The sequence below is a fragment of the Schistocerca americana genome, chromosome 2, assembly GCF_021461395.2.
Source record: "Schistocerca americana isolate TAMUIC-IGC-003095 chromosome 2, iqSchAmer2.1, whole genome shotgun sequence".
Taxonomy (NCBI): domain Eukaryota; kingdom Metazoa; phylum Arthropoda; class Insecta; order Orthoptera; family Acrididae; genus Schistocerca; species Schistocerca americana.
Window position 1 is genome coordinate 705,420,210 of NC_060120.1, and position 13,734 is coordinate 705,433,943.

General features: G+C 43.9%; 1 protein-coding gene across 1 annotated transcript; it reads right to left on the minus strand.

Annotated features, from left to right (window-relative positions):
- Positions 1 to 510: 510 nt before the first annotated feature.
- Positions 511 to 13,245, minus strand: LOC124594363 (holotricin-3-like). The gene is made up of 2 exons (XM_047132730.1): positions 13,200 to 13,245; positions 511 to 963 (listed from the first exon to the last, which is right to left on the minus strand). The coding sequence occupies exons 1-2, from the start codon at positions 13,218 to 13,220 to the stop codon at positions 511 to 513; spliced, it is 474 nt and encodes a 157-aa protein (XP_046988686.1). The 5' UTR covers positions 13,221 to 13,245.
- Between the last annotated feature and the right edge of the window lie 489 nt (positions 13,246 to 13,734).

Genomic DNA, 13,734 nt, shown 5'->3' on the forward strand with positions numbered 1-13,734 from the left:
CTCCTGCGACTTACAGTCAGCCCACTCAGGTGACATAATTAATGTTAAATCTTGTGAAAAGTATAGTCCTATTGTAACACAAATATAAAGGTTGATGGAGTCAGCCGACAAAAGTAAATCCTACACGGGAGTGGTAAGTAGTTGTATAGGTATTGCTAGCGAAGCGTTTTGAGCATTTAAAGTAAGGAAATACATGGCCCTTTTCTATTCTCTTTCTAAATTGACATTTAATCGATGTGGGCGTATACCAATGTAGTGCTTGACCGCCGTCCTCTAGTAAAGACTCGGCTGACCACAAAGGCAACGATCTTGCTTTCCTCGTTGAGTCTTGAATTTAATGTTCGACATATCAAGGCTCTGCGTCCAGTAACACAGACATATCATTGGACACTAAACAAATATGATTTCGTTACCCAAATGAAAAACGTGTGAGATTAGAGCTGATTTTATTAAGGTGAATGAAATAAATAAATGACATCGTCAGTTAGCGAAAGCAAATTATCAGCTAGTCTATCGTCCGTATCCGCTTCCACCACCTCCCCCACCGCCTCCAAGGCCGCCGCCGCCGCCACCGCCGCCGCCTCCGCCACCGCCGGCTCCCCCCGGGTAATGTCCGGTGCCGCCTGTTCCACCTCCCGGGTAAGAGCCCGGGTAGTGGCCACCCGTGCTGCCACCCGGGTAGTAACCGCCTCCTGGCCGGTTCCCTCCGCCCCCAGGATAGTAGCCGCCTCCAGGATAGCCACCTCCTGGGTAGCCCCCACCTTGGTGGTGACCACCAGGATAGCCGCCGCCTCCAGGTCGGTGCCCTCCGCCTCCAGGATAGTAGGGACCGCTGGAATAGAAGTCACCCCCAGCATAGCCACCGCCACCTGGATATGACCCGCCGTAGTGGTGGTGGTGGTGACGGTCACCGCCCCCACTGACTGCCGCACTCCACGCTGCGCTGCACAGCAGGCCCAGTACCTGCAACAAGACCGGGCGTTTCTGCAGATCACAAAGAGTCTTCACACTCTCTGGTCACAATTTAAAAAAATACACTCTAAATAAAAAATTATCAAAAATGTTCAAAAATGGTTCAAACAGCTCTGAGCACTATGGGACTTATCATCAGTCCCCTAGAACTTAGAACTACTTAAACCTAACTAACCTAAGGACATGACACACATCCATGCCCGAGGCACGATTCGAGCTTGCGACCGTAGCGGTCGCGCGGTTACAGACTGAAGCGCCTACAACCGCTCGGCCACACTGGCCAGCAATGTTCAAATGTGTGTGAAATCTTATGGGACTTAACTGCTAATGTCATCAGTCCCTAAGCTTACACACTACTTAACCTAAATTATCCTAACGACAGACACACACACACACACACACATGCCCGACGGAGGACTCGAACCTCCACCAGAAAAAAGTATCTGAATGGGACGTAAATCGGTAGCCGTGAAGTATGTGTACACACAAACAACGACCACAATTTCATAAAAATTGGACGATTTCTTCAAGAGAAAGAACTTCACAAATTGAGCAAGTCTATAACGCGTTGGTTCACTTCCCGCCCTTATGAAAACGGTTATTCCGCTTTGTAGCGATTTCTGGAGTTGTTGGATGTACTCCTGAGGGATATCTTGATAAATTCTGTCCAACAGGCGTGTTAGATCGTCAAAATTCTGAGATCGTTGGAGGGCCGCGCCCATAACGCTGCCAAAGTTCTCAACTGGGAGAAATCCAGCCACCTCGCTACCAAGGTGGAGTTTGGCAAGCACGAAGACAACCTGTAGAAACGCTTGCTGTTTGCAGACGGGCATTATCCATCATCTTGCTGACATGTAAGGCCAGGATGGGTTTTCACGAAGGGCAACAAAACGGGGCGTAGAATATCAACGACGAACCACTGTGCTATAAGGGTATTGCTATGACAAGAAATGGCACTCTAGATTATCACTCCTGGTTGTCGGGCCTTATGGCAGGCGACAGTGTGGTTGCAACCCCACCGCATTCAGTGCAGTCTTCACTGGTCATCGGGTCTCAGATCGAAGCAGAACTCATCACTGTAGACAGTTCTACTCCATTCAATGAGATCCCAGGCCGAAAACGTGTCTATAGACGCTCCAGACACCAGTCGGATACCAAGCTGACTGTAGCCCAGCTTATGGTCCGACATCCAGGAGTGATCAGGAGTGACAGTGTGAGGTGCCATTATGGGCAGGTTCGCCCAGTTAGCTCGGGATTTTGACTTCTAACTCGCAAACTGTACATAATTTGGCACGGTATCCCCAGGGAGACATCCAACAACCCTATCAATCAATGTCAACTGCTTTCAGAAGGGCCAGAGGTGGACCAGCGTGTTATCGACTTCCTCAATTTGTAAAGCTCTAGCTCTTCAGTAAATCATCCATTTTTCTCGAATGGACACTACAAGTCGATCCATAAATAAAGAGTACACAAAAATAAAAAATCTGGTTATCTGTCTACGGTTAGCATTAAAAACCCTCCAGCCACACTATTATGACCACATCGGAAGTGCGACGTCTAAAAAGCGAATCTCGTAAAGTATATTACGTGGTCTTTCCGGGAGGGAAGGAGCGCCTGGTCCCCGGCACGAAACCGCCTGGCGGATTTGTGTCGAGGTCCGGTGAACCGGCCAGTCTGTGTATGGTTTTTAGGCGGTTTTCCATCTGCCTCGGCGAATGCGGTCTGGTTCCCCTTATTCCGCCTCAGTTACACTATGTCGGTGATTGTTGCGCAAACAAGGTCTCTACGTACGCGTACACCACCATTACTCTACCACGCAAACATAGGAGTTACACTCGTCTGGTGTGAGACGTTCCCTGGCGGGTCCACCGGGGGCCGAACTGAACAATAAACCTGGGTTCGGTGTGGGGCGGCGGAGGGGTGAAGTGGACTGCTGTAGTCCTTGTGGGGTTGTGGACCACTGCGACTGCGACGGGGACGGAGCCTCTCCGTCGTTTCTAGATCCCCGGTTAACATACAATACAATACAATACAATATTAGGTGGTCTACTCACTCAAAGTAGGCATAAAGAGTGTTTCATATCTCCTGTAGTAGAACTTTTTCTTCCTCTTCCTCGAGTAAAACAAACTATCTGCGACACAATGAATAATGCTGTATCAGCTGGACACTGGAGAATACCAGATCCACTTAAATCTAAAAATTTTAAGATTCACAAAATAGCCTCAGTGGAATAGAGTTCTCGATACTTGTGGGTTATGTTTGTTGTTTTATGGTGTGATATGCCGACTCGGTGATATACAAATAATCTTGCTGCCACTGACAAATACAGTAACGCTTCAACGTAAGAAAGAAATTTTTCAGAAGTAATCACTGTGCACGAAACCGCCTGGCGGATTTGTGTCGAGGTCCGGTGAACCGGCCAGTCTGTGTATGGTTTTTAGGCGGTTTTTCATCTGCCTCGGCGAATGAAGTCTGGTTCCCCTTATTCCGCCTCAGTTACACTATGTCGGTTACACTATTGTTTATGCTGCAGTTGAAGCAAAAATTACCTTACACTTCTGTTTATAATTTTAAAAATATGTGATGTAATTAGCGTGCTTGGGCACATTTACAGTAAAGATCTCTGAATAAAAAAGTGCAACTAACCACATTATTTGAATGAATGCTTTATCTCACAGTACGTAGTGTAAGGCTCTGGCCGTCGTCAGACGGTAGCGCGGATTTTTCGCACAAATTTGACATTTCTGTACTACAATACAACGGAGAACTTCAGGATTTTCCTGTTTAAAAAAGGTTTTACATTATATACAAAGTCTTTACATTTTGTTTACTTCGGATAGGTTTTTCGTTACACATTACAGCATACGGGTCAGTATCGTTGATACGGAGCAGGCTAAACGTGAGCTCGACTAACGACAAGATGGCAGAAACATGTGTCTACCGCCGACGCCAAAGCAGATAGTGACTTAATTCGTTATAGAAAAAGAACGAGATGTTGCAGTGATGGCATACTGCTACAGCTACTTAGTCTACATCGTAAAAGATAGTGGTAATGTAAAATGAAAGTTTTTTTCCGCATTTCGAAGTTTTATACATAAAACTAACTGGGAAAAATTTGGCAGCATACACATTCCCCCTATCGGTACGGCGTTATGGAACATGCTTGAAATTTTGCACGTACATTCAGTTTCTTGATTCTGTTTTGTACCAAACGTAATTACATATTTTAATCCAACTACTGCAAAAGGGAATATGCAAAACGCCATCGCTGGCCTATTAGTTAAACGAAAAGTTTCAAAAAAATTAAAATAAGGCTTTCACACATAAAAAATTTCGTATTATATTGACCACATTTTTCTCACAATCACGGCCAAGAAAAAGTATCTATGAAACAATATACGAGCCTCATACATCATCACATACATCATAGCTGTAGACATATACCATTACTGCATCACGTCGTTCTTTAGCACAGTCTGGTTGCAGCTTTTCTCCCGCAGTGATGTTTACAAAAGCAGCCTTGGTTTCCTCAAGGCGTCATGGGTTAAAAAATCAGATTTTCATTGTTGTAGTTAAAGGGAACAATATATTATACTTCCAATTTCGAATAAATAAATTATTTTTTGTAAAGTAAAAAAGATCTTTTTATTTACATTATAAATAATATTTTTTATTCAGAAATTATTACAAAAGTCTGCAAATGTCAATTATTAATTTGCTGCAGCGGTGGACTTAAGCCTGTCGTTCCTATTCGAGGTGAGCATCGACTCTGGCGACTATTGAAGACGCATTGGGAAGGCAACAGCAGAGCGTCGAAACAAACCATTGAATATCCAGAATGCTGTCTGCTGCACAAGTTCAGCACAACCTGCTTTGCATGGCTCTCGCAAGCAGACAAGTGATGTCTGGACGCAAGTTAGCTGTGGTTCATAGATGGAAGAAACAGGAGGCTGGTCAGCAACATCGAAACTGGGCTGCTATTGTATGGGGACAAGTAGCATGCACCGCTGAGCCATGTTTATGGATAATAGGACAACGCATAAGTGTCGGCTTGTCCGGAAACATCCACCAAGAAACACACTATTTTTAGTTTTATTGTGTAAGAAATGTTTTTGTGGATTTCCCTAGAACCAAGAAATCATATAGAAGGCAGTTTCCGTCTTGTCGTTCTCTAAGTCTACAACTGTGGACCTTCATTTTTTTCCACAAACACGTGGATTTTTCCTCTAATAGGAAGAAGGTCCACAAGAGTGGATCTTCTGTTTCTTAGTTTTAACAATAGAACGCAGCATCTTGCAAAGAACGATTCTTGTGTTAGTTTAGAGTTGGTCGTACGCTAAAAATGGCTGCTTCTACAAACCAGAAAGATTTACAGACAATTATTATACCTAAATATCAGATTTTATCTCAAGTCAGTTTATTATTCTTGGTGGTTAGAATTAGTTCACATTTGCGAAAATGTAGTTTATTACTATGAAATTTAGATACTTTCCGAACGTCCTCGTAAATGGACCACAGATCATAATGCAGACACGAGAAAAAGAAGTTAGATGTTTCACAATCAATGATAGCGAAACTCTATAATGAAAAAATGATAGATGTTGATCTTCGTGCCAAATTTTTACCGTATTAGAGATGTTACATTCGCGCAGGAAAATTACCGGTACGGCTTTTTAATGAATTTGTAGACCATGTGGTGGTCATTTGTGGGGTGATGTAGCATAGAAGGCGTTCAATCTATCAAATAACTAAGCAAAACAACTGTCTGTAATTGACTACAAAATACATGTTGTCAAAGTTATAATTAATTATAAATATGTCATGCCAATTGCTAGGAGAAAATGTCATTCTTCTACAGTGAATTTCTCTGGCAGTGACGATGTAGCTGACATCGAAAATCTGAATAAACGGCCAAGATGAGTTCCTTCGCAACCAATTGCAGAAGTTAGGATTGACGATGCTGGGCACATACCAAAATTTTTGGCGCAAATAATGTTTCAAAATGAGGGAAAAAAATAGCTCTGTATTCAAGTCATGCTTGCGAATTGGCTTGTTGGAAAATATGAAAAGAAAAATTTCCTGTGTATTTTTTAAATCTAAAGAGTGAAGAGGTTAATTAACTTGAAGGCAAATTTATACTTCGATATAATGTTTGTTGAAAAATTGCTATTTTCAAGTGTGAGTAATCTTAAAGGAACATAACGCACCATATGATTGGGTACAATTGACCGAAAACAGCTGGCAGGTCACGATTAAAATTGGAGAGTACTCCTCTGTTACCAAATGTCTTCAGATGTTTTTTCAGTTAATGATTTGTGGGACCCTCACACTTGTCGTGCCACCCGCGCATACTGGTCAGCTACTGACTGCATCATCACAAGCAGCTTCTGTGGCTGCTGTGGGCCTGGCGGGCGGTGGTTGTACTGAATGCCTTCTGTTCCGGCACACCACTATAGTCTATTCCGCTAATTCTGGAGATGACTCTCTCGTTACACTAGGAGTTTTTCTGTTATTGGTTGGTTGGTTGTTTGGGGAAGGAGGCCAGACAGCGTGGTCATCGGTCTCATCGGATTAGGGAAGGATGGGGAAGGAAGTCGGCCGTGCCCTTTCAGAGGAACCATCCCGGCATTGGCCTGGAGCGATTTAGGGAAATGACGGAAAACCTAAATCAGGATGGCCGGACGCGGGATTGAACCGACGTCCTCCCGAATGCGAGTCCAGTGTCTAACCACTGCGCCACCTCGCTCGGTTTTCTGTTATTATCAACGAAAAACGTAATTTCTAATTCTCTACTGGCTAATTGACAACTATGGCCTATGTAAACGGTACAGATTGTCATATGTTGTCCTATCAGCAGCAGAGCTCTACAAGTAAATCATAAATGTTCGTTTCTTGTGATATATCACCTCGAAAACGTACAGACAAGAAGTAAAAACAAATGAAAAGGACAGACTATGCAAAAAAAAATCATTCTCCACGATTGGACAACTATCTTGGAAGTGACTCATTTCTGTCCACTCCACTACAGACATGAAAAAACTACTGCGATGTAATGATTCGCAAAACTTTTAGGGTCATGCAGCCTTTAAGGAACCACGTTTTCCCGGAGAACTATTTCTACCAGCCACACTCACAGTGATGACTGCGAATTCTGAGCTCACTAGCGAAATTTGAGCAGAGATGTGTTGAAAGGTGGCTACACTGAGTCACAGCGCCAGAGATCGCGCCAAAGAGTTTTATTCCGCCGCCTCCACTGGCAGTGCTTGCTGAGAAGTCGTAGTGGAGAGTGCTTGTTGAGATGTGGTAGTAGAGAGTGCTTGTCGAGAAGTCGTCGTGGAGAGTGCTTACTGAGAAATGGGCAGTAGGAGTTCTGATGTAGCCGTGGCTGGTTGTGAGCATGTTGTATGCAGTTGTTCTGATGGGCTAGACAGCTGATGCTGTTCGATTGCGGATGTTGTAATGATCAGAGTGTATGTTTCGTCAATATATATGAAGGTAAAGAATTTTTTATTTTTTTTTTTTTCATTTCAAATGTCCTAACTAACAATGTCTCTTGTCACAGGTTCAGTCAACAAAGCATCTGGCTTGTGTTCATGTATTAGAGTGTAATTCTGGTTTGTATGTGCAATTATAGTATTAATGGTTTTTTTTAATTACTTCAGTGTAAATGGTACCTTAAAGCATATTTTCGTATTGAGGAAGAACCGTGCCAGATGTGTACGTTGAATCACACTTCCACACACAGAACAGTTACATTTGTGCTTTGTTGTTTCGTAGCTTTTATAGTTGCTGGGGACTTAATTAATTAATTGTGTTAACGGAAGTTTTGTTTCATTCTTTGTTGTTATTCTATGCAGTCAGATTGCGTACTAATACTGGTCAGGGCCAACCGGTTACGAGACTGCGTAACCGGACAGACAGCGACTGAAAATTAAAAGTATTTGCATTCTTTTTAATTAAGCCCCCATGCAGTGTGTCTGTTGACAAGAATGAGACATGAGTCCACAGCTCACATTAAAACAGAAACCTTCTAGTACATAAAGTTTTGTCCCGCGTGGGATCTGTGGATTCGAAGACACACACACACACACACACGCACACACACACACACACACACACACACACACACATTTCACAGAGATAACAAAGGAGCAGATGTTCAAATAATTCTTATTTGTATTTACAACGTGCTGATTGTTCTCAGAGAGCAGTTACAGAAGGTGAATTCTAACGATGCAGACTCAAATAGCTTTTCACAACATTGCAGCATTCGTGGCCACAAATAAAGCATTTGCTCAGATAAATTTTGCATAAGATACTGCCTGTTTGGAGGCTACATAATAAAGTAAAACTGCAGAAAAAATCCAACCGACTGTTAGCGGTAACTGAATAAGTGGCCTTCCTCGTTCTAAGCTATCTTCTTACGGTATTAAGAAGACAACTGATGTATAAAGTATTTCCGTTACTGACATTCTTTCTGTGGTGTCACCGCCAGACACCACACTTGCTAGGTGGTAGCTTTTAAATCGTCCGCGGTCCGGTAGTATAAGTCGGACCCGCGTGTCGCCACTGTCAGTGATCGCAGACCGAGCGCCACCACACGGCAGGTCTAGAGAGACTTACTAGCACTCGCCCCAGTTGTACAGCCGACTTTGCCAGAAGGGGATCACTGACAAATTACGCTCTCATTTGCCTTGACGATAGTTAGCATAGCCTTCAGCTACGTCATTTGCTACGACCTAGCAAGGCGCCATTACCAGTTATTATTGCTATTATACTTCTGTAACATCAAGAGCGATGTTCTACAATTATGAATTAAAGTTAAGTATTCCAGAAGTTACGTACTTTTCTTTATAGCATTCATTACGTATCCTGTTTCAGACCTCACGCCAGCCTGCGTGAGTTTAAGCGCGTGCCTTTCGGCTTCCTCTCATTGTGTCTAGGCTGTCTTGCCTAGACACAACACTTTCCGCGACAATATTTCCCATGAGCACCTTCCACAAATGGTACAGTTTCCCTGCATAACATACGGCAAGTGTTTCGCGGGCTACATGTTTGGTTCCCTCGTCCGCCTCCATAGCCTAAGGGTCGGCGCCACGGATGGCCAGACCCGAGGTATTCTCCGTTCGAGGACTAGTTGTTGTGCTGTCTTTATGTTCGTATCGTCGTAATTGACATTACTACTGAAATGGCTGAATAGAGACGACGTGAAAGCTAATAAATAAAAAAATAGATTTCTTATATGGGAAGCGAACCTAATGCAGCGTAAACATTCTATGAAGTCCAGAGACGTTTTCTCTGATACTAGACTATTGTATGTATTGTGTGTAAAGTCGGAAACGTGATGGTACGCATTTCTCCTCCCTACACGAGGCATCACAACAACGTTTCACCAGGCAACGCCGGTCAGCTGCTGTTTGTGTATGAGAAATCGGTTGGAAACTTTCCTCATGTCAGCACGTGTAGGTGTCGCCACCGGCGCCAACCTTGTGTGAATGCTCTGAAAAGCTTATCATTTGCATATCACAGCATCTTCTTCCTGTCGGTTAAATTTCGCATCTGTAGCACGTCATCTTTGTGGTGTAGCAATTTTAATGGCCAGTAGTGTAAAAATCATCTTCTCTAACTTTAGTTCTCTAACAATTATTCGTCATCTAGTTCATCAGTCCTACACACACTAAAATGTGAATGTCGTGTGACTATGGCCTCCCGTCGGGTACACCGTTCGCCTGGTGCAAGTCTTTCGATTTGACGCCACTTCGGCGACTTTAGTGTCGATGGGGATGAAACGATGATAATTAGGACAACACAACACCCAGTCTCTGAGCGGAGAAAATCTCCGACCGATCCAGGAATAGAACCCGGGCTCTTAGGATTGACATCCTGTCGCGATGACCACTTTCTTTTTTCTCATTTTTTTCGATATAGTTCGTTACGTTTGGTCTGGGCGGACGTCACAAGACTTCCCGTTCAAGTTGATCGTTGATGCGTTCACTCAGGATTATTATTATTATTACAGAGAGCACGCAGCCGTCTGACCGAACACGCTGACATACCGTGCCGGCTCACTCAGCTACCGGGGGCGGACCCTACACGTACTCACTCCATTTGATGGAGGTTGAGATCAGTTCTAAATATTTTCATTACATTTCAGTCAAGGTACAACGTAATGTAATAAAAATAATAATTTCAAGTGGCGTAACGGCCTCGTGCAGTGTTTTAATTGGACGCCTTTTCGGCGACTCGCGTGTCGCTGACAGACCACAGATATCCTATCGAGGAAAAGGGACCTACAGTCTAACGTGCGGTTCGATCCACGTGTCGCTCCTTGTGAGTACTGACAACGTTAAAAGGTGAATGTTAGATTAAAGGCAGACTGAATATTCCGTTATGCGACCGAGATTCGACTACGTGACCTTTCGGTTTCCAGCTGTGTGCATTACCACTCTCGACCCCCCTCCTCCCCCTCCCGGCCAGCCAATACATAGTCTAAGGTACAATGGGTATGGTAGACTTCCCTACGACGAGCTGTGTCCAAAATTGAAATATTTCTCACAGCCTTCTTTGTCTACTCCATACGAAAAATAGTATGCTCCCCTTTTCAAAGATAAAATTGGCCGAAGTTTTTAGTTTTATTTGATTTTATTTGCCTGGAAAATTTTCTCTCTTCATCATCTAAGATCCTACTATTTTGTAACGTCTCACCCTAATCTTAGCAGTACGAAAGTTACGGAAAAAACAATTTTATCCGCCTCTCGTTCTGTCCAAGCCCTCACCATACTCGTTGCAATTTTGGTCAGATCGGCCTCTTTTACCACATCCATTAAGTCCCCAACAGCGTTTACACCGTATCTACGTAAGGCTTTACAGGGGGTATAGGAAATTTTTATAGTTAAATTAAAAAATCGTGTAATTAAAATTTCGCTGTCAGTACTTAAGTACCAGGTATTGTGGCCTACGTGCCACGCAGGAGCATAACGTTAGCAGGGGATGTTTGTTCCCATAAATGCGCTCTCTCAGCGCAACGTGTCTGAATGGCCAATCGGCAGCGTGATCGACGGGTGACAGAGGGACGCTCTCTCTGGCTGTGGCTCTCAGCGAGGCATAGCGTTTTTTCTCTCCTCCACTCCTGATGTTTCTCGGAATTTGTTTCACTACCAAACGACACCTGCCATGACCATCCTAACTGGCTGGTGATCTGTTCCATACTCCCAAGGTGCGCCTAATTTTACACCGTCTTATTGGATATACAGTATAATGGCTTTTAAACTACCTGTTTCATTTAAAGAATTCCCTGTGGATGCCAACATACCTGATATCCCTTAAGTCTATTCCCCCTGAACTGTACACTGATCTCCTCATAGGAAAGTTTTTCATGAAGAAACAGATTTTGTCACTGGTAGAAAATTTCGCATGGAGCTTTCTGATCACGGCTGTCCGACCATAATTTACTAATGATGAAGAGTAAATTGAAGTTTAAGTGAATCGTCCAGAAGAACCAGTGTGGAATGAAGGTGGGTATTGAAGTACTAAGAAATAGTGAGACGCGTTTGAAGTTCGCTAAAGATGTGGATACTGCGGTAAGGAGTAGGCCTATCACAGCACGTAGCTCAGTTGAAGAAGAGTGGACATCTCTAAACAGAGAAATCACATGTCGCAACACATATTGCAGGCAGCGTATGTGTACAAGAAAAGTAAATAGGCAGAAAAGTAGGGTAACGGGAGAAATACTTTAATTGATCTACGGAAGAAGGAAGCACCAGAATGTTCAAGGAAATATAAGTCACTTAGGAATTAAGTCAATAGATAGCGCAAAGAAGCCAAGGTGAAACGGAAAAGTGCGAAGAAACCGAAAAAAGCAACCGTCTGCAGGACTGATTCAGCGTACAGATAAGTCAAAATAAGGTGAAATGAAAACCAAGGGTGTCAACATTAAGAGCGCTGAGGGAATTCCACTGTTAAACGCAGATGAGAGAGCGGTAGGTGGAAACAGTGCAGTGAAGGTCTCTGTGACAGGGAGAACATGTGTGATGGCATGATAGAAGAAACTGGAGTCAATATGGAAGACATAGGGGATCTAGTATTAGGATATTAGTCAGAATTTAAAAGACCCCTGCAAGACTTGAGATTAATACAGAAGAGATAGATAACATCCTATTGGAATTTCTAAAGCTGTGCAAGCTTCTTCATCTCCCAGTACCTACTGCAGCCTACATCCTTCTGAATCTGCTTAGTGTGTACATCTCTTGGTCTCCCTCTACGATTTTTACCCCACGCTGCCCTCCAGTACTAAATTGGTGATCCCTTGATGCCCCAGAACATGTCCTACCAACCGATCCTTTCTTCTGGTCAAGTTGTGCCACAAACTCCTCTTCTCCCCAATTCTCTTCAATACCTCCTCATTAGTTACGTGATCTACCCATCTAATCTTCATTCAGCATTCTTCTGTGGCACCACATTTCGAAAGCTTCTATTCTCTTCTTGTCTAAACTATTTATCGTCCATGTTTCACTTCCATACATGGCTACACTCCATACAAATACCTTCAGAAACGACTTCCTGACACTTAAATCTATACTCGATTTTAACAAATTTCTCTTCTTCAGAAACACTTTCCTTGCCATTGCAGTCTACATTTTATATCCTCTCTACTTCGACCATCATCAGTTATTTTGCTCCTCAAATAGCAAAACTCCTTTACTACTTTAAGTGTCTCATTTCCTAATCTAATTCCCTCAGCATCACCCGACTTAATTCGACTACATTCCATTACCTTTGTTTTGCTTTTGTTGGTGTTCATCTTATACCCTCCTTTCAAGATACTGTTCATTCCGTTCAACTGGTCTTCCAAGTCCCTTGCTGTCTCCGAATCTGTCTTATTGAAAAAATTTTTACAGTATTGACCAGGCAGAGAAACTTAAACGATGACGACCGGGCAGTACTGTGGATCTCTCTTCTCGCTAATTCAACTTCGGTCTCTTGCCCAATACGCTGCTTAACTTTGTTGAATCTAATACATTGGAACCGAAAACATTGCAACCGCAACACTACAGTGACACACCGACGTCTGTTAAAAAGCTGGGTGCATGTATTGCAACAGAAAAAGTAATCGACGTGATGAATACCCACGCTGACGGAACGGAGTGCTGCGACACGACCACCGTAGAGTTGCTGGAGGATGCTAGCGGGAGTCTTGCAGAGCGAGAGGAGGCAGCGAGCGACTCACCACTAGCACGCCGGCCTGCATCTCGAAGCTATTCCGTGTCGCTGTGGGAATGCTACGCTGACTGAGCGAGCGCTGCCTGGAGCGGCTCTTATACCAGCAGGACTGCCCACGTGTCTCGTCTTCCCCCCGACCTCGGCCACCGGGACCTCCCACCGGCTGTCGGAAACACAGCCAGCCCACTCCTCGTGCTAGGTAACGGCCTAGCGGCGGCGGGAGTACGTAAATCAAATCGTGCGCAATATAAAGTGGCTGCGTCAACGAAACAGATTTTAAGGTAACGCTCAGCCTGTACATCGAAGAAGGAATACGACGGAAGTGAAAATTGTGTCATAACCCTAAATATCTCCATGGGAATATCTTCCTCCTGACCTCGATCACCGGGACCTCCCACCGGCTGTCGGAAACACAGCCAGCCCACTCCTCGCGCTAGGTAACGGTCTAGCGGCGGCGGGAGTACGTTAATCATATCGTGCGCAAAATAAAGTGGCTGCGTCAACGAAACAGATTTTAAGGTAACGTTCAGCCTGTACATCGA